Source organism: Botrytis fragariae (genome assembly GCF_013461495.1).
Source record: "Botrytis fragariae strain BVB16 chromosome Unknown tig00000000, whole genome shotgun sequence".
NCBI classification, from domain to species: Eukaryota; Fungi; Ascomycota; class Leotiomycetes; order Helotiales; family Sclerotiniaceae; genus Botrytis; species Botrytis fragariae.
This window is the reverse complement of record NW_023500986.1, coordinates 287,821-312,272: the sequence shown is the minus strand read 5'-3', so window position 1 is coordinate 312,272 and position 24,452 is coordinate 287,821. Positions and strand designations below refer to the sequence as shown.

General features: G+C 43.2%; 7 protein-coding genes across 7 annotated transcripts; 4 read left to right on the top strand and 3 right to left on the bottom strand.

The window, feature by feature from the left end:
- Positions 1-926: 926 nt before the first annotated feature.
- Bfra_006301 (putative adenosine deaminase protein) lies at positions 927-1,994 on the top strand (the record flags this gene model as incomplete). Its single annotated transcript, XM_037336674.1, has 1 exon — positions 927-1,994. One exon carries the CDS (start codon positions 927-929, stop codon positions 1,992-1,994), a length of 1,068 nt encoding a protein of 355 aa, XP_037198040.1.
- Positions 1,995-2,717: 723 nt separating this feature from the next.
- Positions 2,718-5,525, top strand: Bfra_006300 (uncharacterized protein; the record flags this gene model as incomplete). The annotated part of the gene is made up of 1 exon (XM_037336673.1): positions 2,718-5,525. The coding sequence occupies one exon, from the start codon at positions 2,718-2,720 to the stop codon at positions 5,523-5,525; it is 2,808 nt and encodes a 935-aa protein (XP_037198039.1).
- A 4,257-nt stretch (positions 5,526-9,782) lies between these two features.
- Positions 9,783-11,514, top strand: Bfra_006298 (putative general amidase protein; the record flags this gene model as incomplete). The annotated part of the gene is made up of 3 exons (XM_037336672.1): positions 9,783-9,892; positions 9,951-11,302; positions 11,357-11,514. 3 exons carry the CDS (start codon positions 9,783-9,785, stop codon positions 11,512-11,514), a joined length of 1,620 nt encoding a protein of 539 aa, XP_037198038.1.
- Positions 11,515-13,587: 2,073 nt separating this feature from the next.
- Positions 13,588-14,747, bottom strand: Bfra_006297 (putative cytochrome b5-like heme steroid binding domain-containing protein; the record flags this gene model as incomplete). The annotated part of the gene is made up of 3 exons (XM_037336671.1): positions 13,588-13,733; positions 13,908-14,277; positions 14,436-14,747. 3 exons carry the CDS (start codon positions 14,745-14,747, stop codon positions 13,588-13,590), a joined length of 828 nt encoding a protein of 275 aa, XP_037198037.1.
- Positions 14,748-15,291: 544 nt separating this feature from the next.
- On the bottom strand, positions 15,292-16,127 carry Bfra_006296 (putative 40s ribosomal protein s25 protein). The gene is made up of 3 exons (XM_037336670.1): positions 15,970-16,127; positions 15,695-15,904; positions 15,292-15,541 (listed from the first exon to the last, which is right to left on the bottom strand). Exons 1-3 carry the CDS (start codon positions 16,025-16,027, stop codon positions 15,516-15,518), a joined length of 294 nt encoding a protein of 97 aa, XP_037198036.1. The 5' UTR covers positions 16,028-16,127; the 3' UTR covers positions 15,292-15,515.
- Positions 16,128-16,958: 831 nt separating this feature from the next.
- On the bottom strand, positions 16,959-20,653 carry Bfra_006295 (putative aaa family protein; the record flags this gene model as incomplete). The annotated part of the gene is made up of 2 exons (XM_037336669.1): positions 16,959-17,714; positions 17,765-20,653. 2 exons carry the CDS (start codon positions 20,651-20,653, stop codon positions 16,959-16,961), a joined length of 3,645 nt encoding a protein of 1,214 aa, XP_037198035.1.
- An 885-nt stretch (positions 20,654-21,538) lies between these two features.
- On the top strand, positions 21,539-24,348 carry Bfra_006294 (uncharacterized protein; the record flags this gene model as incomplete). Its single annotated transcript, XM_037336668.1, has 2 exons — positions 21,539-21,709; positions 21,763-24,348. The coding sequence occupies 2 exons, from the start codon at positions 21,539-21,541 to the stop codon at positions 24,346-24,348; spliced, it is 2,757 nt and encodes a 918-aa protein (XP_037198034.1).
- Positions 24,349-24,452: the final 104 nt, after the last annotated feature.

Sequence of the window (24,452 nt, the reverse complement as noted above, 5' to 3'; positions counted from 1 at the left end):
AGTAGTCGGGCAATAACCCCCTTGTGTGTTGCCATTTGTAGAATGTGGTATGTAAACCTACCCTACCGGTGACCATCGACTCCCCAGAAGTTAGGCCATTGATTATGTGACTTGTACAGATGAAGGAACTCGGAAGTAAAAGATGGGAGAGTGATAAATTGTGCTTCGTTAGATCATAGATGGGAATTTAAGTGTAAGGTACCTGGGATTTCTCGGATTCCGCCGTATAGCGATTGGCTCTCTCTTGCGTAGTCCTTGCAAAGCTATTGCATTCTAAGACTCCACCACAGAACATAATAACCTATGAAATTCAATCAACCTCTATCTTCCTTGAAAGGATTGGCTAGAACATCAAGAATGTCGGGTCTTTTGGTCTCTTACCTTGACCGCCAGCAAAAATAGGATGAAAAGTTTCTGCCATTTTTCGGTCATTACCACCTTTTCTCAAAAAAATTCAATAATTATTACCATACATCTTCAATCTTCATGATTAGACCATACCTTTGCATTGTCAATTCCCTGACACCACTGCCCTAGAAGACGAAAAAAAGGGCACAAAGGTAGCGATTGGTAAAGTAATATTGTGCTGTAGTTTGATATCTATCAGATATTAATGGCCGTAGGCCCGAAGTATTTCAATTTTGCTATCTGTGCTATTTGGTGGGTTGTCCTTTTGTAAAGCGTAGCCCTCGCTATCAAGGTTGATATTCACTCAATATTCACGATAATTGATCATTCATATAATTCATTGCTGGATCTTCTTCTTTCTTAGAGCAATTGATTTTTGATAGAAGTATCTCTCGATAACCATATTGTTGCCCCGATAGAATCGAGCAGAACAGAGAATACACTTTGCGATCTCGATAATTCGACTTAAATTACCATCTCTTCCTCATCCAAATCCTCTCAATATACAATAATTCAAGATGTGCGGTGAAAACATGAAGCAATTCCTGAAGGAGCTCCCAAAATGTGAGCATCACATTCATATCGAGGGGTCTCTTTCTCCAGCGCTCTTATTCGAGCTTGCCAAAACAAACAATATCGCCCTGCCAGACTCTGCGACTGATGCCTCTTTCAAATCTGCCGAAGAACTCGAGTCTCGCTATGAACGCTTTACTTCCCTCAACGATTTCCTCCATTACTATTACATTGGCATGTCAGTTTTGATAAATGCTGCGGATTACGAAAGTTTGGCCTATGAATACCTCACAAAAGCCAATCGCGACGGAGTTCATCATGCCGAAATTTTCTTCGACCCACAAGCACATACTGAACGTGGAATTGCCTACAAAACTGTTGTTGAGGGTCTTACTGCTGGATTGAAGCGCGCTGAGAAGGATTTCGGTATCACCTCAAAACTCATTCTATGCTTCTTGCGACACTTGTCTGCTGAGAGTGCAAACACTACATATCAGGAAGCAGCTTCGCTTGGTCACTTTTCAAATGGAACCGTAGCTGCTATTGGTCTTGATAGCAGTGAGGTTGGATTCCCACCAGAAATCTTTAGAGAAATTTATGAATCCGCGGAAAGCAAAGGAATTCACCGCACTTCTCACGCTGGTGAGGAAGGTGACACTTCTTACATTTCCAGAGCCCTAGACATCTGCAAAGTTGAGAGAATTGATCATGGAATTAGACTGGTTGAAGATGAAAGCTTATTGAAGCGGGTTGCAGAGCAGGGAACAATGTTGACAGTCTGCCCACTAAGCAATGTTCGCTTGAGGTGTGTTGAGAATGTTGGACAATTGCCAATTCGAAAGTTTTTGGATGCAGGAATCAAATTCAGCATCAACAGTGACGACCCAGCTTACTTTGGTGGTTATATCTTGGATAACTATGTTGCTGTTCAAGAAGCATTCAACTTGAGTTTGAAGGAGTGGAAATACATTGCAACCAGCGCAATCGAAGGGAGTTGGTGCGATGATGAGAGAAAGTCTGTGCTCTTAAGCAAGGTCGACGCATGTGTCAATAAGCATGAGGCATTGATCTGAAGGAAGGAGTAAACAAAAGTTGAGTGTCGCCATTTTTAAGTCTGGAATTCATCGGGAACGTTGCAGATATATTGGTGCCAGCAATCATCTCTCGGGTGCGCATCTATATTCAACTTCGTTTCGGGATCTTATATACACAAAAAGGAGATGAATGGCGCTGGGTTTTAAAAAAATTAAATGCACATATATATCACCTCGCTTCCTCTTGCTAATCTGTGATCTTCTTCGACTCAATACACCATTGTTTTCTGTGGGCGACTCCGCGTTGACCTTTTTATTAACGTCGTTGCCTTTTACGTTTTGCTCACTATACTCCAGCTGTGGTTCCGGCCTTCATTTTATCATGAGAAGTGGGTGTATTGAATATGGTGAATTTCTTACATGATGTGATTCACAATCAAAATGGTCAGGTGCTGATTTGCATCATTCGTTTTTTACGACGGCAGGAATATTAAGGAACGAGTGGAGATAAGGCTTGCTTTCGTGTCTTAGATAACTTCGTTCCGTTTCTGCGCTGAAATCCACGACATGGGCCATACAACTTGAACCACTCTAGCCACTTGTAAGTTTTCTATCACTTTGTTGGAACGTTAAAAGTCTAATCTTCTTGGATCGCAGAGTAACAAGAGACTGACAGGCGGCCGCCAAGCTAGCCAGTTGACTCGTGAGATCTACTATTTTACTCTCACTTTTAGTGAAAAGGTCTCCCAATAGTCAACTCCAATGGGGAAATCGGAGTTGATACCAAAAATACAGCCTAAGAAGAGGGTTCGGCCAATCTCCAATCCCCTCTACACCAATGATGAGGACTTCTTCTGCAACATACTCAAAAATCATGATGTGCGCCTAGGAGAACAGTTTCCTGCCTTCGATCGCCTCGATTCTGTATCTTTTGAGCATGAAGAAGGTTTCTATCTGGGATGTCAAACTTTCTATACCTTCACTTCCGAATTCATGAATCCAGAAAAGTGTGAGAAATCCGCTGAAGTTGCACCTCCAACTTGTCAAGTTGTTGTTCGGCCCAAGTCTTACAGAAAGCCTGCTAAATATGACATTCAACCATTGACGCCGATTGATGAGTCCAGCGAGTCTACCGAATCTATTGAAGAGAGAACGAGAAACGGTTGGCCTTGCTCACCAATGAAAATGTCTCTTGGGCATGATTTTGATCATCAGAAAGATGAACAGCTCGGAATGGTCTCTTCAGTAATGTCTGCTACAATTCCAAACAATGCAATCTCGTCACTCGGGTTCCCACATTATTCAATGACTCCCTTATCCCCGATGTCGAAGATGATTCAGGATCTTGAATACCCATCATTATCGGTACCCACCAATACCCGTTCAAGTGAATCACTTGATTCATTTCATGGTCAATCGGTGAAGCCATCAATCGCTAATATCAATGAAATTGAACCAAATGACGACGATGGACTCCATGCTATCTCTATTCACCCAATTTCAGCGAACCCCGCAATAAAAGTACTTAATAAAACTCAACTGACCACCCAATTTCCTAATCTCATATACGATGCTCGAAATGATAGATATATCAAGAGATCGAAGACTAGAATCGAAAAAAGCTCTAGATTCAATGATGATCTAGCAGTTGATGACATGTACACACCGACTAATGAAGCGAGGGGAGAGAAAGGTATTGCCGTGAGCCGAATCGCGGAACATCCTGAGGCGGCAATTATGAAATACACAAACTCGGATAGAATGACGGGAATTCGTCCTTTGAGGATGAAGCCACAAGTTCAAGACAATTTTTTATATCGAGAAGTTAAGGTAGGGCTTGGAAACGAAAGTGCGGAAGGTGTTGCTAAAGGGCATTTACGAATGGCTTCAGAGCCGGAACGACGTGTAATCCCAGGAGCAGATGAGCATATTGGCAGATTGAGAGTTGATACAATACCTATCAAGAGAATCGCAAGACATCCATCTGCGAATATGTCCCGGAAACTGGAAGACTCTCCAACCTTGTCCCGCAGAAGTTCTCGCCGCAGGAAAGCTGGCCCAATTTACCTGCCAGCCTGTGCTGAGAACGCGGATGGAAGTCCAAGAAGACCACTTTTCACTCCAGTCAATACAAGATCGCTATCACCAAAAATTTATCCAGTTCGTTCGCCACCGCCGATGAATCGTCCATATCGTCATATCAGTCAGATATCCGTAGACAACACACCTGGTATTGATATACCCCCAACACAAGATCATGGATCTGTTGAAAGTGATATTGCTTCAGTCGCGGTTGACGTTACTTCTCTCGTACCGCCAACAGCCACTACAATATCTCCAGAGGTCAATATCATTTCTGTCATGCCACAATCAAGAACCACCAAATCCCCAACTACCCCCGGGGCTCCAATAAAGGTTCCATCCTATACCCTCAACCTCCCTCGAATCTTCTCATCTTCATCACCAATCGCCCCACCACCTAAACTTGCATCCGCAGTTCCGGCTGCTCCCATCCCAAAGTCTGATTCCACAAACATCCGACCTCTTCCTATCTCTAATCAGAAAAGAACTGGTATCACTTCATCGATATACTCCCTCTACACCCCCGAATCCTCTCCTCACAATAGTGCTCATGTACAGCCTCCACTTTCCAGAATTTCCAGCATCCCATCTCCACCAAGTACGCCAACGACTAGTCTTTTTCGCTCCGACACAACCAATACAAAGAACACAGTGAGTACCGTGCCCAGTACACCCACTCAAGGTGCCTACAGCCACAGTCGCCACAATACATATTCGACAGACCTCTCTAGCATCACATCGCCTGTTACCAGCCCGATTTCCAAAGCCAGACCATCCTTCGATGCTGATCCCTTCCGGATCCCCAGTCCATCTCTCAATGCTTTTTCATTCCCAAATACCTCTCCATCAGTTAAGCCATCACCCATACCTTGTCCCCGCAGCAATCTCAGCGAAGAAAGCATCGCCTTAACCGAACATCTGGTCCGAGAAGGTATCTACGGCGGTATTGTCTACGACATCGTTGCTTCTCCCAACCTCTATCCGGCTCATCCAGAACCATTTATTCCCCATCTCACCAAAAAGCTCACACCCGCACAACTTCAACGCAAAAAGAAATTTGCAGCCCGCAAACTCCAATCCGCGCTCCGAAAGCGCGAAAAAGCGGAGAAAAGAGAAAAGAAAGCAGAAGCGAGACAAGCTAAAACTACGCTAAAGAAAGTAAAGGCTCGAACTACAAAAGCGAAACTAGCGGTACAGAGTAAGAAAGGAACATTGAACTATCTTACCATCCGCGTCTTTTTCAGGGGATTGGGAATTGGGGTTAGGATGAAGTGGCAGGGAGCTAGACGGAGATTGAGTCAAGTACAGTTTTCAAAGATTCTGGGAGCGAGACCAGAGAGAGAGGTGGTGGGGGACGGGTATGACTTTGTTTGTAGGGGGGAGAGCGAGGATAAGAATTGGGAGGATGTAAGGATGAATGGTGGGATCTTGGAGCCGGTGATGAGTAGAGAGGAGCGAGAGATCACGGAGTCGAAGATGAAGGAGTAAGAGCAAGTGTGAGTCTGAGTGTGAACGCAATGTGTGTTACTCACTGGAAAACAGTCTTTAAGATGATTATTTCTTTTGTTTCTGGACTGCGGATGGAAGGGGTACTAGATTTGACTGGTACTGGTAGTGGAAGATATCCATCCTGGGTAGATGAACTCCCAGGTCATTCAGATATTAGACTAGACTAGATGGACAGCTTTCCTTTAGTTTCATTTCTCAGAGTTTTTTTGGGCAATTGTGTTATTGGAGTTTGATGGGTATGACGGGAGGATATCTAGAGGGTCTACGGGCGTTACTATTTACCATAAGTTTTGGATCTGGGAAGCAAATACACGGATATTCAATTTGATACCCATGCATTATGGAAAGGATATCTTTATCGATTCTTTGGGGATGCACATATCACAATTAACATGAATTATGGAAGGTCAGGGTAGATATTTAGAACCATGATATAGTATGCGACGTTTTACCATTTTCTCGCTATCTAGCTTACTTGGTTGGTAGCAAATTTGAATTTAAATCACAGCTCTGTTTTGAACGCAAATTCACACCACTTACACTCGCAATCAGTAGCTTATATTGCAGACTGCAATAGAGCAATGGCATGCTTTAAGTTTGAGGATACTCTTGAAATGCATACATTCGATCAACATATCATATTAATTAATCTATCAAAATCATACCTACCATGAGCCCACCAACAAGGAAGAACAAAAACTAAGAAAGCAAAAATTACATTTCTAAACCCAAATCACACCATCCTGCCGGAATATCAAGGCTCGATGAATCATGATGCTCTCTGCCATCGTATCTACCCTCAGATCTTGTACCCAGCATTTTTGGATCATCTTCATGTCTTTGCACCTCCGTCTCTGCATTCTCAACGCCTTTCCCTTTCCCCACATAACTCCTCCCTCGTCTAATACCCATACCAACCATCTGTTCTCTCACCCTCTCTCTAATTTTTCGAGCACCCCGAGCACACCCATCACAACTTCCTTTTTCTTCAACCACCTGTGCAAGTCCGGTCTCGATCCCGATTCCAAGCCTTGCAGTTTCCCATGAACATACTTTCAGTCTCTCTTTGGCGCGAGGACAAACGGAGATCGGTGTGTATTTTGAGTGTGTGTGAGGACATAGTCTGTAGTACACGTGAATATATCTGCACATTTGATAAGTTGTCTAATTTCTGGGGCCTAGATGGTATTTTGGATCTGGATGTTACTTGCAAATAGTACGAGTGTATAAATCAGTGTGGAGATGTGCGCATGTGAGCTCCGCAGGTATGAGGTTTGAGTTGGCTATAAAAGGGGAATGAGGGGATAACCGTACATTTTATGTCTTTCCGTTAAAATTTCTGAAAGCACAGTACATGCTGACCCTATGAATGGAAATCTCTATTTCGCTCTTTTGCAGTAGACGTCAAGGTTATGATACGACAACGAAATCGATATTCGAACGTTTGACACAGATACAACAGAGAACAAAGTTGAATGCAAAGAAAAAAATGTTGCTTATTATGGGAATCATCCTTTTTTTTTCGATTAATTTTCGCTTCCCAAGCCGAATAACTCCAACATCAAGGTATCTTTCACTATCCAGTCTGTATCATGAACCCCTCCCCATGCAAGTCATTACTTTTGAATCATTAATTTCCTTCCACTTTCCCTAATTGTACACTCGGCTCTTTGTCCATATATCTGGATAACAACGACATCCAATGTAGTGTTGATAACATCTGAAATCCGATATAGAACGAAATAATGGTAGTTGTTCTCTCCACTCATAGCCTTGATACCCATGCATCGTATGAAATCAGAATCACCGCAATCCCCTCCTTTTTCCAATCATAGGAACAGATGGAACAGGAGGAATTACTGACTTCCCCTTCCACTTACCGAGTGCACACTTAATCTCTGCGCCTGCAATTCTCGATCGATACTCAAGAGATTCTTTACTATATCCGCGAATGAAGATTTTCTTGCTAGCTTTGTTGTGTCAGTATGGGTTCGTTCTTTGATCATAATCTTCTCGGGTTTTTGGACAGCTTCTAATGGCAACTTGCATTGTGAAGAAGGAAAGGATTTTCTCAACTTTGAGATCTTGATAATCATGCCTATCACCCCAAAAACAAAAGAATAGAACGTACCACCCGACTGCCCTCCTTCTCCGCCTTACACTTGACACACAGTCCGTCCACCCAGCTCTCTCTGAACTCACTTTCCAACTTTCTTGCTCCTCCATTCTTTCTCCACTTCTCTTCGTTCCTCCTTTCCCTAGTCGCCGGATTTTCTTCGTTTTCCTGACCCTCTGCTTCCCTCTTCCACCTTTCAAACCGTTCCCTGTCGAACCTACAAGGCGGACTTTCGTATCTCCCACCTCCAGAGCTCATTCTTCTACTCAGTGAACCCGGACATCGTTCCTGCAGTAATAGAGAGGTGTGTGGACAAGCGTGGTGGGTTATAATGTAGATGCACATCTTCCTTCGGAGAAAAGGATCAATGGATTTGATAATGTGTCTTTCGATCGCTCGTGCTCTATGACCGTGAAATCCTCAGGCGTTGGGCGTTCCCTTGATATTATATTGGTATTATCGACGCTTTTCGAGATTCTTTGTTCTTCCTTATGTAAATGCAAATACGGATAATCTCGTTTCAGCCACCTTAAGCTCTCGTGAACAGTTCTTTTTTTTTCTGTGATTCCGGAGACGTAATGCAGTCTAATTTTTCCAATCCGGGGTTTCCAGCTCAAAATCACAAGAGTTCCAAATTCTTAAAAGGAGTGGTGCTGTATCAAAAAATCGTTTACCAGCTCTTTCTTCCTTCCACTACATTACAGTACATCCATAAACTCTCTGTATCGCTTCTGGGTGAATTATCGCCGGCTCAAATTTCTATCCTGATATCGGGTTTTATTCGTTGAATCCTTCGCAATATACCTCGGTATCCCACTAGAGATGCTGTCGCGCAGAATTTCAATTATTCAAGTAAATGATGACTGGTGATCAAGTGATATTCCTTTGTTTGAATTTTGAGAGGTGATTCACTTCTAAACTCCTCTACCTTTCAAAACACAAATAGACATGCAAATTTTGTTTCGTACAGCACATGTATTACACATGTGATTACAACTCCACCTATATCTCCAAAGCCATGATAATATTCACTTCCCTAACATCCATTATCCTTCATCTACTCTCCGAGACTTCCGCTGGCCTCGCGAGCCACAGCTAATGAACGACCACAAGTCTAGACCCAGATTTCAATTTATTCTGCCTTTCTTTTGGTTTTCTTCGATTTTCTTTTTTCACCAAGATCCCAGATTCCATGGGTATCCACATCCCATAGCATCCTTGGAACTATCCCTGGATTTTGTAATTTTGCTCACGAAAACGCGGGGGTATTTCCGTATCGCGATGCTCTTTAATATATATCTTCATGCGCCAAAAGCAAGTTCCTAGTGGCCGTTAAGAACAAGCGTCGACCAGTCGTGATTTATCATTTGTGAACCTTACGAGTGGAGTTCCCGAAAGGAGATTGCCGACTTATAGATCCAATGAATTCGTCATTCTACAGATTTTGGTAAATTATCGCAAATGTTCCCTTTCTTAACCTGCGCTGCCCCTGCGTTTTTGTGGTGACGATGATACTTGCTAAGTGCCTCTCTTCTATTATCAACACAACACTATTTCAGGGCGATGAATGCCGATGTAACTTGTGAGAATCTTTCTTCAACAGCATCTCTCAATAATGATATAACTCAGCGAGTTGCTTGAACATGTGTTACATCTTTGATACCAATTTAGAGACATCAAATCGAGGATGGGAAATTGAGGGGTTATAGAGGATAGACGTATCGGGTTTGACTCGAAGGGAAGACAGCAGAGATTAAATAAATGTTCAGTATTGTATGGTGGCTAATTGACTCCAACGAATCGATGATATTAAATCCATATTGAGCAAGCGAGATATTTAAAGGGGGCATGAGCTGACAGGTTTGTGGTGTTCTCAGGTTTGTTGGAAAATGTAAGATGTATGTTTGGTACGAATGAGATTCGAAAGTCAACAGCATACATAAAACAGAATGTAGACCTGCATAAAACGCTGGGTTTGTGCAAGATTTATGCATAACCTCGGCACGAACACTTGTTCCCCTCCCCCGCATGCTAAATTACCCCATACATATCTCGATGTTCCGGTATCCATCCAAGCCAAGGAGCTCAAGAGGTTCGTTAACATCTCCAAACCATCCACAATGACCTCCCATCCCCCTCTACCTGGCAACAAATTTCGCACCGCAAACAAAAAGCCAGACAATCCCTTATCCCCACCCCCTGGCTCCTCTCCTCTCCCCCAGCCCCGTCCGTCTTCAACGTCCTCTCCATCCCCCGTACCAGCGGTATCCTCACCCCTCCGAACTAAGCATTACCGAATCCTACGACGCTACATCACTTTCCACCGCGCTCCGTTCCCACGAACTCACCGCTCTCGAAGTAACCATCGCGTTTTGTAAACGCGCGGCCATTGCTCAACAAGTATGTAATTGTCTGACCGAGATATTTTTCTCCGATGCTATCGCTCGTGCAAAATGGCTTGATGCCGAGTTTGCGAGGACGGGGAAGGTAATTGGTCCTTTACATGGTGTACCTGTGAGTTTGAAAGATACGTTTAAAGTAAAGGGATATGATGCTTGTATTGGAATTGCTTCTTTGGCTGAAAATCCCTCTGTGGAGAATTCGTTACTTGTGGATATATTGTTAGAAGCTGGTGCAGTACTATATTGTAAGACGAATATACCGCAAACGTTGATGGCGTTGGATTCGGATAACCATGTATTTGGACGAGTCTTAAATCCGAGAGATAGACGGCTCACTGCTGGAGGTAGTTCGGGAGGCGAAGGAGCGCTGATTGCAATGAGAGGAAGTGTGTTGGGGGTAGGCACCGATGTGGGTGGTAGTATTAGGATACCAGCTATGTGCAATGGATTGTATGGGATCAAGCCGAGTGCTCAAAGAATACCTTATCTGGGACAAGAAGGTGGCCAACGACCTGGAGCATCGAAAATTGGACTACCTGCCAGTGCAGGACCGATCGCGAGGAGTGTGAGGGATTGTGAATTATTTTTACAAGTGGTATCAGATTCGAAACCATGGGAACGAGATCCAGATGTAGTGTATGGAATGTGGAAGGAGCAGGGTACGGTTCAAAAGAAAGAGAAATCAGTATTTGGTGTTATTAGAACAGATGGGGTAACGTCACCACTTCCTCCCATCACCAAAATCCTCAACGAAACCGTACACAAACTCCAAGCTGCCGGTCACTCAATAGTTGAGATTGATGCGTCTGCATTCAAGAAATGTCAATCGCTCGCCAATCAATTCTTCGGCATCGATGGTGCAAACTACATGTTTGATCTTCTTGAACAAACATCCGAACCACTTATCCCCTGGTTATCCACACGTCTGAGACGGAAATCCCCAGTTGCTCTCCCGAAACTTGTGGATATTCATGCCAAGAAATCCGAATTAGAAAGGGAAATGTTGAAAATTTGGAATGATGCTAAGATGGGTACAATCGATGCTATTATTTGTCCCGTGGCTCCGCATCCTACACCACCGATTGATAGCTGGAATGCTACAGGTTATACGAGTAGCTTTGTGTTATTGGATTATCCATGTGGAACGTTACCGGTGCGAGATTTCCAGGAGACAGACTTGGAAGAAGACTTAGTAGAGAAGGTGGGAGGAAGTTGGGATAAAGCTAATAGAGAGTTATGTAAGTTTTTGTCTGGGGTGATAGAATGAGTCTCATACTAATGTAAATGAATAGGGGACAAGAAAACAATCGATAGAAGTGTATATCTTGAATCGACACTTTGCGTTCAAGTCGTTGCACCGAAAATGCAGGAAAGGAGATTGGTAGAGGCAATGGCTGTTATTGATGGTGTTCTACATGCAGAGCAACTCGGAGTGAAAGCGAAGTTGTAGCGAATACTTTTCTTTATTAATAGCTAAATAATTATATATCTCTCTTTTTCCGCTTCTTTCACCTCTGCTTTCCTAGCCTTGCTCTTGCCCTCCTCCCTCGCCCTATGCTTAGCCCGCGTCCCCATCAATAGAGGGATATAACTAGAGATGAAACTCAGTATATAAGCCCTTGTACTAAACAGCGGGATAGGAAGTTAAACGGAGCTTTGGATATTTTGCGACGCTCCCTACCGGCCTCAACCCCAACCATTTCAAATGGGTTGTTCGAAATAGACTCAGAATACTGGCTTCTACCCAAACCGAACAATGCCATACTATCATGCGATGCGTACCTTTTGACTTCGCTAATATTCCAGCGCAGCCTCGCAGATTCGACCCCTAGTTTCGCAAACTTTCCTCATCCAGACCTCTCTCAACTAGTCCTGACCACCTATCTAACATCTTTTCATAACCTCATACTACCGAGTACGAACCCCAAAATCAAAAGCAATAGCAATCATAACATATGTCATCGTCAAAATCACACCTTTCAACCTATCTTCCCAATAATGACTAGCAATCGCAATGTTACCAACATTTCATTCCACATTTCATCCAAATCTGCATGAAATTACAGTAAAACAACCTCACACACCAATGCAACTTTCCATCTCCAATACTCTGCTGCGCAAGAAAAATGCACACAAACAGGGCCGAAACCTGGAAACCATCGAAAAGCAAATTCACATCATTTAAATCAATTCCCCAGCCCACGAGGATCAGAGCTGGCACCACGACCAAAGTTGTTTGTATACTCTTGCCTAAGGCAGACTGGTTCGCCATATCCATTTGATCTTTTGATGCACATTGGATTGCCGTTACATCATTACTTAGAATGAGATTAGTATCATTCCGATAAACTAGCGAGGTACATTTGCTTTTTCGGTAAACTTTTGGATACTATCCGACATTCATGAATTGTGCATTGATTTCCAGGATTGCAACTCCAAAGATAAGTATGGGGGACAGATATAGAGGTGCAATACGAGCCAGGTATTTGCATCCTCTTTGGCAAGTTCAAATGCATCTATCCCTACCAATTCATCGTTGGGGGATGTTCAGAAATACCTAGTCTACCAAACCCTGCCGAGGGTGGACAAAGGAACTCGTTCCACATCATGAAATCGACTCTTCTTGAATATATCCTAATCTACAGCTAGACAATGAAATGCAAACAAATATACATCTCCAGCCTCAACTCTGAGCATGCACGACCAGCAAACTGACCACGATCACCCACGTCTGACAATACATCCGCGTTGCTTTTAATCAACAATTCTCACCGCGTGTATGGAAGATGAAAGAAGCGCAACTTATCAGCATCACGATTTGAATAACACAAAATTGCCACAGAAATTCTTCATGGCATCCTCGCTTTTTTGGTAGAGCGTAGCGAGGAATTCTTATGGCAACAGAAAGTTTTCGGAGAAGACAACTGATATCATGTGATATCACCAATATCGATAACTTACGTGGTAATGGATGTCTCAAATCTTGGTATCTGAAATTGTCTACTTCTTCACTCTTTACAGAGTAGCATATATACTTAAGAAAACATGTAGGACAAAATGAGGAGCACTTGGAAAAAGAGACGCTTGACCTATTTTTCTTCTCCAGTGTCCCCATTCTCTCCCCTTCACCCCCTCCCCCGTCACCCACCCACCAGATCCACCAAATATACCAAACCTACCAAGAAAAAAATTAAAAAATTCAACATACAACAGTAGGGATTCGCTGGTGGTCACCCACCCAACTACTAATCTACCGATCTGAAGCTTGTGTATGGCAGAGCGGACGGGATGCCCAATTCTCTTCAGTCTATGGTCGTATGTGAAAGACATTTTGTTGAAAGAAGATATATTGGCAATTGCTGTGTGACATAAATACACACTCCAAACACTCCCTGAGAACCTCCAGAATGCATCTTACAAGCTCGATATAAAAATACCTGATCCTACCACATTCCACCCTCCCTCTTCTCCTTCCACTCTTGTCAGAACCTCGTGGCAAACCCACACAGAAACCACTCAGACTTTAAATGCCTCCCTCAGGAATCGTTCTCTTCTTCCTTCCCTTCTGCGCCTTCTCACACAACTTTGGTTCCTCCCCCTTGGTTTCCCACCCTTTCTCTCTCTTAACCTGTCCTATCTTTGGATACTTTCCACTATTTTCAAAGAAACCTATAATCAGAAACACATATTAGCTCACACACTCAAAATATCTTCTCCTATCGTATTTTCCTCCTCTCTGCCCCCTCTCTGCTCTCTGCTCTCTGCTCTCCACTTGAAAATCGCAGAAACAGTAAACACACAAGACCCAAGACCCAAGAGAAACCAAAAAAGGAGGAAACTCACCAATCCAATGTCCCAGCGCGTCCCTCACCCCTTTAGCCGCCTCCCTCCTCTCCCTCTCCCTCAACTTCTTCATTCCCCCCTTGCCAACCCTCTTCAAAATCTCCGCATCAGTCTCCTCATCATCCACCGGCAAAAACATGTCCTCCACACCCCTCAAATCCGGCGTCCTATCCTCCTCAAAACAATTCGTCACAAACGCCCTCGTCGCATCCACGCCCGCGAAAAAGTGATAACTGCCTCCCGGACCATAATGTCTGCGTCCCGCCGTAACATCATAGATCGTGCCATTGAGCGCGAGGTAGATTGGAAGATCTGGGTTCGAGCCGTCGAAGCGCGGGAGATCTGCGTCGGTGATTTGGGGAGGTCCGTTCTGGAAGGGAGTGTGAGATGTTAGTTATTACATTCCCCATTCTAGAAGAGTATCCGTATTTCTCAAGCTGTCCTATTTTCTCCTCTCTTCTCTGCTCTCACATTAAGCTTCCTAGCTAGCAATTCAAAACAAAAGAGAAACCAGCGAAATCCACTAACCCAATATCCCTTCAAAACCTCTCCATGCGTCCAATTCGGTCTCTTCATTCCCCAAAAATAGCTGTTCCTCGTAACCACATAACTCAACCCACAGCTTGCAACCAGTACAAAAACAATCGATCTCAATAAGTCTACCAATGAGAAAGGTGCTGCATCGTCATCTGCTGCTAATTTGTTAAGTGATTTCTTTGCTTTCTTTTCTGCCGACGAAGAAGAAACCTGAGTCGTGGTTTTGGTGAGAGGAACCTCATCTTCTAGAATATCAATGGAGTTTCGTTTGCGACGCTCACGGAGTGCGTCTGTGTCGGCCATAGTGGATGGATACTAATATGTATGCCTTGTAATGTGATGAAGCATTCAATTGTGTTATAATGCAAAGAAGGGAAAAGGGATCCAGGGCTTAAATGGAGGGAGAAGATTGACAGGTGGCAGGTTCGTTGGAGGTAAATTGATATGGGGAAGTTACGGGTCTTTGTGTAATAATAGCTCACAGCTTGGAGATTTAGCCTCGTACTTGCATAGTAAATGGAGTCGTCGTCATTGGTATTTTTATGGATTTGGAATTGAATTACATTTAGCCTTGGGGTAGACGGGAACGGGAAGAGTTTTGAGCGGGGGAGAATTGGTCTGCAATTAAGGTTTTCTAGGGAATTGGACCAAGAATTGGTAATTGTGGTGATCTCAAAGGCTGAGATGTGTGGTTAGACTTGGTCCGGGAACTCTTTCCACCGCTCTCGTACTCGCATTTTGACTGGATCTGCTGTGTCTTGTTCTATTCCTTCAGATTAGTCTGCATTTTCAAATCACATCTTTACCACGATATCACATCTGCAAAATATGTATGAAGACCCATCAAATTTGGCATCAATAAGCAAAAGGCTGAATTCGATATGCTACACCTGCCTGCCTTTCCTAACAAGCCCGAGGAAAAGTCATAATGTAAAAACCCATCCGGATATCTCATGCCAAAACGTCCACGTACAATCCATAATCGTAATTTTGGTCGATTATTTCGAAGACGAGGTCATGACCATCGTGTATTGCCTTGATCGTTTTGAAGTTTTCCGATTATTGATTTCTTTACTCGTCGGCTTGGATAGCACGGGCTATTGAAAGAAATATTGTTAGCATTTATATTTTCTGGATCGCCCTTTTGATACTCTTGTCCTGGAGATCATCATTCCATTGGATGGAAATGATTCGACTCGAGTGTTCTTGCGCTGTATCGAAAAAGTATAATAGCGGAACGTAAGACATACTGTAGATATCACCGGCGTGATGCTTGACAACAATCTTGATTTGTCCCTTCTCCTCCAATTCCTTCAAACATCTTCTGGCCAAAGATCCGTTGATCTTTAATCTATCGACCAAAACAGCGACGGTGACGAGACGGTAGGATTGAACATCTTTGGCGAGTCTGTCGGAAGTGGACTTATCGAGGATGACGGCGTGTTGAGCCTTGTCCTTGACTATATTGATTTTTCATCAGTTTCCATTCGAAAATTCCAGGGAATGGTAAAAATTTAATGCGCACCCTTTCCCTTGGACCACTTCTTCTTTTGCTTCTTTGCGCCGGTGTTTGCTGGTGCCATTTTGTCGGTTTGATGTTGTCGTGAAGAAAATGGATGTTTCTCTCAAGATCAATTCAATAGAGGTGGATTGATTTTTCAATTTAGGGCTTGTGTGTGCCGAGTGGAACAATCGCGCTAGTCTTGACGTAACCGTCACGTGATGACATCAGAATAGATAGAAAATTGAAGGAATGGAGGAATGGAGGAACATGTTCAGATTGAAACAGGAAGGGAATGTGAGAAATCTAGCATGTACTGATACGATAGGTTACGGGTCATGAATCAATCAATATTTAATATAAATTAATTGTCGAGTTGCCTGTAGTTAAGCATTTATAAAACGATAGAAACCTATTGAAGATATATGAACACCAAATACCAAATGACCACCCCTGTCCAAGCGACATTCAAGCAATACTAATAGCACTCTACAATGTTCGCTATCCAGGCAGTCCGCCTCTATAGAAATGCTATTCGAGAGAGCCAACGAAGCCTCACATCAAGATTTCGACTTATAAATGGTATAATCATGGGGGCAAGCCCCCAAACACCCTTATCTCGCTGCGCTCGAAGACTCTGTCTAGATTCTTCATTTTCACAAGCCCTTTTACTAAAACCTCAATGTTACTACCCGTAGCAATATAATAGTACCTATTATACAGCGATCCAAAAGTTTGCTCCCCCATCGATTATTTGAAAAGCCTTAATCGCTACAAAAACTCTTGTAAGAATATTGTTCACTTGTTTATATTCATCTATCATTTTGGATTCTGCGTATGTTTATACCTCTAGCCCAGCATACTATCATATCTGGCAAATTTCCTTTTTGTTCCGCCGGGCAATGTCTCAACAAGTCTCGTTTATGCAAATGTTTACATATATCCTTGCCACGCCATGCTATATGTTGCTATGTGAAGATGATCCGCCATTCGTGAGCATTCCCATTGCCGTTCTAATCTAAAAGTTCATCTTTTCCATTGTCAGTACCTGTATTACTCTCCGACATCTGTATACTCGATCTCCTACTTCCATCGTCCGTGGCTGCTGTAATAGAGATAACTGCATCCAACCAACTCTGCGATCCAGTCCTGAGAACAAAATATGGGTTGATATCCTGACTGAAATACTTTTCCTTCCTGGTCGTACTTCTTGTACCGCCCTCAAGGGCCGACATAGCTGCTCGAGTTGTTCTCATTCTCTTGGGTTTCGGTGCGATATTACCTCCATTTTGACTGAGTAGATTGCTCAGGCGTACTCGATCCTTCTGAAGACGTGCATCGTAGGATACTATGGATCTAACGTATGGAGCAACGTCGAGTATAATGAGATTCATAGTTCGATCAAAGCAACACGCTTCAAGATTTCCGGTACTCCAAACATATGTCTTTTCGGACTCTGAAATAGGATCAAAAGCCAAGCTCAAATCGCGGCGAGTAATAGCATTCCCATAAGGACGTGATTGAGACCGAATGAGACCTTGAACTTGTTTCTCGGTCGGTCCATCCAGCTCTCGATGGATTTCCCATCCATGTTCAACATGTTGACGAATTTGAAGAACTTCTCTAGCTCGAGATTTCATCCAGAATGATATGTTGATACTTGTCTCGTCAAGAGTAATTTGCGGCGACACGTCCAGTAATTGATTTGCCATAGTGTAATCTTCTCTCGCTTTGCTAGACATTTTTGGGTAACTTGCATCAATGGTAACCTTATTTCATTAGCAACGAGTAGGTGTAATGCTGATAGAGGAAAACTTACTTTATAGTCTACACCGAAGCTATTATGCGAGAAACAATCTGTAGCACTCATAGCTTCGGCAAAGTCATCGTACATTGCCAGAGCAGCTCGTCTGGTGGCCCGCTCATTGGCGCAATCCGTGATCTTGTCCGCCCAAGTACTGATGTCTAGATTTTGTTGCCAGTCGCCTACATCGATGCCCCAACCATTCCAAGCTTCATGCAAGGTCGCTTCCTCGATATCGATGTAAGGTCGTTGGCTCTCGAGAGTGTCTTGAGAAATCCAGCCCATGCCAGTGTGATAAGTATCTTCGCTAACAACGCGATACTTCTTACCATGCTCATCTAGATCGCAACCCAACGGTAAGCGAGGATAAAACCACTCCATTCCAGCTTTACGATCTCCAACTGCAAATTGACACCAGAACTCCAACTCTGTCAATGAACCACGTAGGTCTGACGCTCGACTTTCATATAAAGCCTTCACCGCGTCACGACGGATAGCATGACCTTCATTGGCTGCTACGAGTAGCATGTAATCAACGGCGAGGTCGGTAGGCACTGTGGTAAAGCGAATAATTGCATGTAGAGATAGAGCAAGAATTGGTACAGCAGCCTCATCATTACAGGTTATAATAATTGGTCGCTTGCTCTGGGCGATCAGAAGCAAAACCGTTTGCCAAAATCCTCTATCCTCCTCAAATAAAACATCAACTTCTTCTAGTAGTATTAAGGATTGTTGCTGTTTCTTTGGTGGCCCTTTCGGAGCGGTTATATCCTTGTTGACGTCTGTTTTGGCTGCAGTTTGCTCAGCATCCGCATTCTCAGATCTCATCTTTGTCGGTTCTTTGGATGTGAAGAATGGTTTCAGCATGCCCGGGCGGCCATTTTCTAGATCTTCAGCCATATCATTAGATGGATGTTCTTCGTTGTCATTCTGACCTTTCGGTTTCGTTGGTGCTTTGGATGTAAAAAATGAGTTCATGGTGCCCTTGCTTTTAGGTTCTGGCTTGATGGGTGCTTTTGAAGTGAAGAATGAGTTCATGGTACCTTGACGGCCGCTCTTCACTTCTTCAGCCACAGAATCAAATGAATTCTCTTCGTCCTCATTCGCACTCGGAATCTTATCAACTTTGGATCTTTGAACTAGATGATTTCTGGTCATATCTCCGACTTTATCCATCACCTCTTTACCGCTCCTCTTGGAATTTGGATTGATTTCGAAGACTTCGAATCCAAGTTCCTTTGCAACAGCAAAGACCGTGGCAGACTTGCCACATCCGTGTGGTCCGCTCAAAACAACTGCATTGGCCAGGCGCTTGGAATCTTTAGAGCCTTTCGCATTCAAGTCACCAGAACGCATCACTGTTTTTTTGACCAAACCTGCACCTCCTAGCAAATCCCCCTCTTCCGGCTCCGTTATTTCATCCATCTCGTTGTCTTCTTCGCCATCAGATACTATAAAATTATCCAGCTTTTTCGATTTTCGCTTCCTTTTTCCAGCTGGTTCGGCTTTTGACGATGCAGATCTCTTCGTAGCCTTACTTTCAGCAGAACCTGATTCTACTGACATTACCGTCAACTTTTGCAACCAATCTTTCAATATGAAGGCCTCGCGTCCAGTCTGTAAGATCTCATCCGCACTTTTTGGTGCATACTTTTGTGTCCAAGATAGATTTTCGCATTCAGCCTTGTCAAATGCCGATAGCGAAGTGGCAATTGAGTTGTAAATATTTGTGAGAGCAGGGTGGGTATTTGAACGTCTTTTATCTGGCTCTCGGAGTTCGTCATCACTCAAATCCTCACACACAACTGGTCTGCTAGGCTTTGAGATAAGTTCTTTTCGTACTCGACACTGGAGACTTGGGCCTGTTTCGATGTGTTTCGATGGTACTCGGAGGCAAGGAGAAACTGGAGCAAAGTCATGAATATGAAGGTCATGGATGCTATTGATTGTCTCATCAATTCGTAATTTCGCTGTAAAAGTGTTGATAATATTTTCATCTTCAACGATTTCAACTGCTCGATATTTTGACCCTTTCTTGACGTCGCTGGATTCTCCAGGGACTGTGCTGGTAGAGGTGCCGTTTGAATATTCCTCGTCTCTTTCTCCACGTACATGCACCATTCCAGACCATGGCCAAGCTGGCTCAATGGCGTCGGGGAATTTGGAGGTTTTAGGAGCTGTTCCAAAGCCTCTAAACGTTGGTGGGGCTTGCCTTCCGTCCCTTGAATGTGGTCGGCCAAAATTGGATACAATTGTCGATGGTGAAGCTGGTCTGCCCGAAGTAGATCTTTTTCCTGTAGGAGATTTCTTTCCTTGACCCGATTGCTGTGACTTTGAGGATTCCTGGGGTTCTTCTTGTGTCGGCGATTTCTTTTTTGCTGTCTTCCACCATGGAATAGCATCTACCCCATTCCCCTTTCTCGATACTATCTCTTTTGTATTTTTCACGTCCGCAATATTTGACTCGGTCTTCGGTATTAATATTTCGATGCCGTTGAGAATATTCTCAATCTTGCTGCCAACTTCAGAAGCTGGGCTCTGTCCACTGCCATAGCGCATGACAACAATTTTTGACTTTGCAGGTGTCAGGGTAGTTTGCTTACGCTTCGAGGCTCGTAAAGGTTTCACTGTTTTTGTCGGCGCAGTGGTCTTTGTGATTGTGGATATCTTTTCTGCCTCTGATTCTGTTGTAACTTCTGGGGAAGCAGTCTTTCGGCGTTTCCTCCTACTATTATTCGGGTCAACCTCCAATAGATCTGCCTGTTCTCCATTTGGCATATGGGATGAGTCTAGAGCTCTATTTTGCGGTGTTACATTGTTTCCCGCAGTCGATGACGTTCTTAATGGTTTTTGGAAGAAGGGATGCACAGTCTTTTCGTGCCCCTCCTCTATGAGAGGATTCATGGTTTTTGCGATCAAGACCGCCATTCGCATGCGGCCAAGTCGAGATGATCAAACGCGAACCTCGCACATTCGCTTTCAACGATAGCGATTCTCAATCAATTAATTCGTCAAGGAAAGAAAAACATTTGGTAATTTTTGTAAGAAGCTTGACTTGAGAACAGGTAGAGAATATAAAAAAATGCCCTTTTGCAGACAGTGAAACAGTGATTGGGAGTGAAAAGCAATGTGCATCCAAAAGTTGCTAAGTACTTAGGTAATAAGGTAGTGACATCAAGGTGGAGTTGAGAACCGCGTTCGCGTTTTGATGAAATTAGCACTTTAACTACTGGTCTACCTTGGGCCCCATAGGTGATATGTAGACAAAGTATATCGAAAACTGTTCACCCTTTTCAATATTCCATATAAAATCAAGCCGTCAAGATTTGAGGTTAAAACTTGTATGAAAATGTTCCAAAGCTTATGAATTATAACATCCGATCAAAAAGTTTGGGATTTGGATTCGTTTTCGCATTATTGTTCGACATCAAAAGATAGGTACCTGATTAGAAGGAATTTCAGTGTATGATTTTTCTGACTGCGTGCGTGAGTGTACAATGTAGACCCACTTTACAGTCTTCTGCTCGTGTTTTTTGAGTGCTGATTGGTGATTCCTAGCTGGCAGAAGAATCAAAATCACATGATCGACACCAAATAGACACGCTAAAGTGTGCAGGGTGTGCATAATAAATTTTGTAAATCTCTAAGACATAAAGTTTTATGCGACGGCAGAATTATTTCACCGCTCAGAGAAATTTCAAAGCTTTTTGGTTCTTTTTACTTTGCGCAAATCTATAATCACTGCTTCAATACATTGGAATTGATTGCGCAAAAATTTCAATTGTTATTATGTCTTCGAGAATATCTTTACAGCAGCCATACGTGGTCGCTACTTTGCCGCGATCGAAACAGGCCCAATATGTAGTTGGGGAAGTCTTTGGAGGTTCACCTGGATCAAAAAAAAGAAAGAGGTCAGAATTAGCGGTTGGAATTCATGGAGAAGGTGTGAATTTATATGATGTAAGATCTTATAGACATTTCTTGAGTATCTTCAAATGTTAACATCTTCTCAGGTATCATCTTCGAAATTACTTACTTCTTACGCTCTGCCTCCTGGTACTTCATTTTCTTGCCCGCCATACTCTTCCAGGTCGAAAACGACGAAAAGCAAAACCGAGCGAAGAACATATGTTTCGACATCCGGCTCTGAGGATCAAATCACATTGTTCCATGATATTACGGAAGGGACTAGCACATCAAAATCTACAACAGTCACACACAAGCTCAGTCAATCGAAAGCGCCAGTGGTTCATTTGGGTGCTTTAGCCTCCTCAGGATTGGATGCGATCAAAAAATCGGATATATTGATTGTGAAGAAAGATGGTGAGATTCAATGCTTAGATGGTGAAAGTCTCCAGCTATTATGGTCCTCTCCTGCGACCGCCCTTGGTCGAGCTTCATCAATGACAATGACCAATATCGAGGTTGAATATGCGCACATTACAAATGCCTATTCCGCTGGTCAAGGAATCTTGAAAGGCCGCCAGGATGTTTTTGCCTTTTTCCCACAAGAAGTGACCGAAGATGGCTTTAATCCAGACATAATAATTGTGATTACAAAGTCAAATGTGCAGGAAGCTGGGGATAGTGTGCGTACATTACACATTGTAGCGTTACCAAGGAAGGCGACGACATATTTAAATGGCACAACACATTCTGTCGAATCTCTTCTCGACGCCCCTCTACCAATTCACAAAGCTCCAAAGAAGAAAGTGACGGTTGGAAAAGCTTCATTCGGTATCAACGTTTCCGCCGGTATCTTGCAAATACTGGAAGCGGAAATGTTGACAACTTTGGATTTACATGATACGTTCCCCAAGATACAATCCGAAATTAACACTCCTGGTACCGGTTCATTCCTTCGCCTGTCAAGCACTTCTATTATCATGTCAACCCAACAAGCTATTAGCATTCTCAACCCAAAATATGAATCTGTGTTAGCAACCATCAAGTTGGATGATGAGACAAACAAAGAGTCACTTAAACGCAAGCGAGACTCTGATGATAAGCAGAGACCACGATTGGATATTCCTGCTCAATTCATCTCGTACTACCCTAAACTTGGGACAGCTTTAGCTATCTCAGATAATGAGCTTGTTGCCGTTCAAGTAGATTTCCAACCTGGCCAAGGATCGAAATCTCGAGCATTTGGACTATTGATCGATTCTCTTGGCTGCTCGGATCCACAAGTTGTACGTTCCAAGCCCGGAAAGGAGCCATCACATGGAAAGTGGCTTTTCGTGGATCATTATCTTCCTGGATCAATGGGCATGAAGGAAGATGCATGGGTAAATGTGACTAGAGAGCCTGAGAGATGTGTCAAGAGTGGAGATACTGCAGCTTTCGAGAAGGCTTTAGGCAGTAAGTTCGACCAAGATTGGAGCACCGAAACGTCCGAGAATCTTGCAGACAAGATTGCGAAAATAGAACCTTCCGAAGTCGACCGCAGATGGATATTATATGCACTAAGTAAGATTTTTAGCTGGTCTCAGAATCTGGAAGGAATGTATGAGCTTTCTATTGTTTTCTATCCTCCTAGACTTTTCAGGTGGTTGCTTCAAACAGGAAATATGACGATTCTTAATATCGAATCAGCATTGAGACAAGAGATTCGAACCTCACTTTCTGGCCCAATACCAGCTGGCCAACTTGTCAATGCTATTGTTAAGTTGGACCGGGAAATGGAATTATTACTTCATCTTGTTTCATCCAATTTACTTGGAGCAGCGGAACTTCTCCACGCTATTCGAAACTTGATGGAAACTATGGATTTGTTTGAACTTGGAGACTCTTCGAGTCCAAAGCAAGCATTACTGACAAATGGGGAAGACGCACCCCTGGAAAATGATAATGCTGAAGAGGAAGTACAGAGACTTGAAGCCGAGGCTGAAGATGATCTCCAACTCGCCGAATTTCAATTAGGAGAAGGTTCAGGTGTCAGAGGTGAAGCCTTGAATGTGGCTCTCTCAAAACTCTATACATGTCCAGACAATAACATTACGGAAGCTTTACAGACAACTTTTACAAGTCAAGAAACGGTATCACTAATCTATATTTTGAGAGTCGAATTGGCCAAAGGCGGATGGACGGGTCGATACCTTGATATCTTGGAATTAGATGATGACGAAGTCGAGGCACCTGATAACTCGATCATTCTCATCTCCAGCTTACTCAACAATTGTGTTGATGCTCTTGCGGCTGGTGGTTGGTTAACCGGAAATGCAAGATTGATCAATGGTGATCAATCCGAATCCGAAGCATTCATTGGAACATTGAAAATGGAAGTTAGTGCCGCACTCGAAGGTATCGAAACGGCCGTTTACCTCAAGGGATTGACATCCGAAATGGTCCGTTACGGGGATTCCGTACTCAAAACCCTTGGCAATGAAGATACAGGACGAATGGCAAAGTCAATATTGACACTTCCCTCTGGAGAAAAAGATCTCTCGATATTACCAATTGGTCTCAAGGCCGAGAAACAGATTTCTCGTCTTCGTGTAGGTGCAGGAGGAGAAGTTCAAAAGAGAAGTAAGAGAGATATTGGAAGACTCTTGAGTAGACAAGTGGGAAAATATACAAGAGAAAGAATTGTTTTGTAAGGAGTATCAGAATAGCATTGAAGATGAAGGAGGGTTTATTATTTTAATGATATTGTTGATTGATTGGTTGGAAGAATATAAAAATCAGAGAAACTCTTATGCTC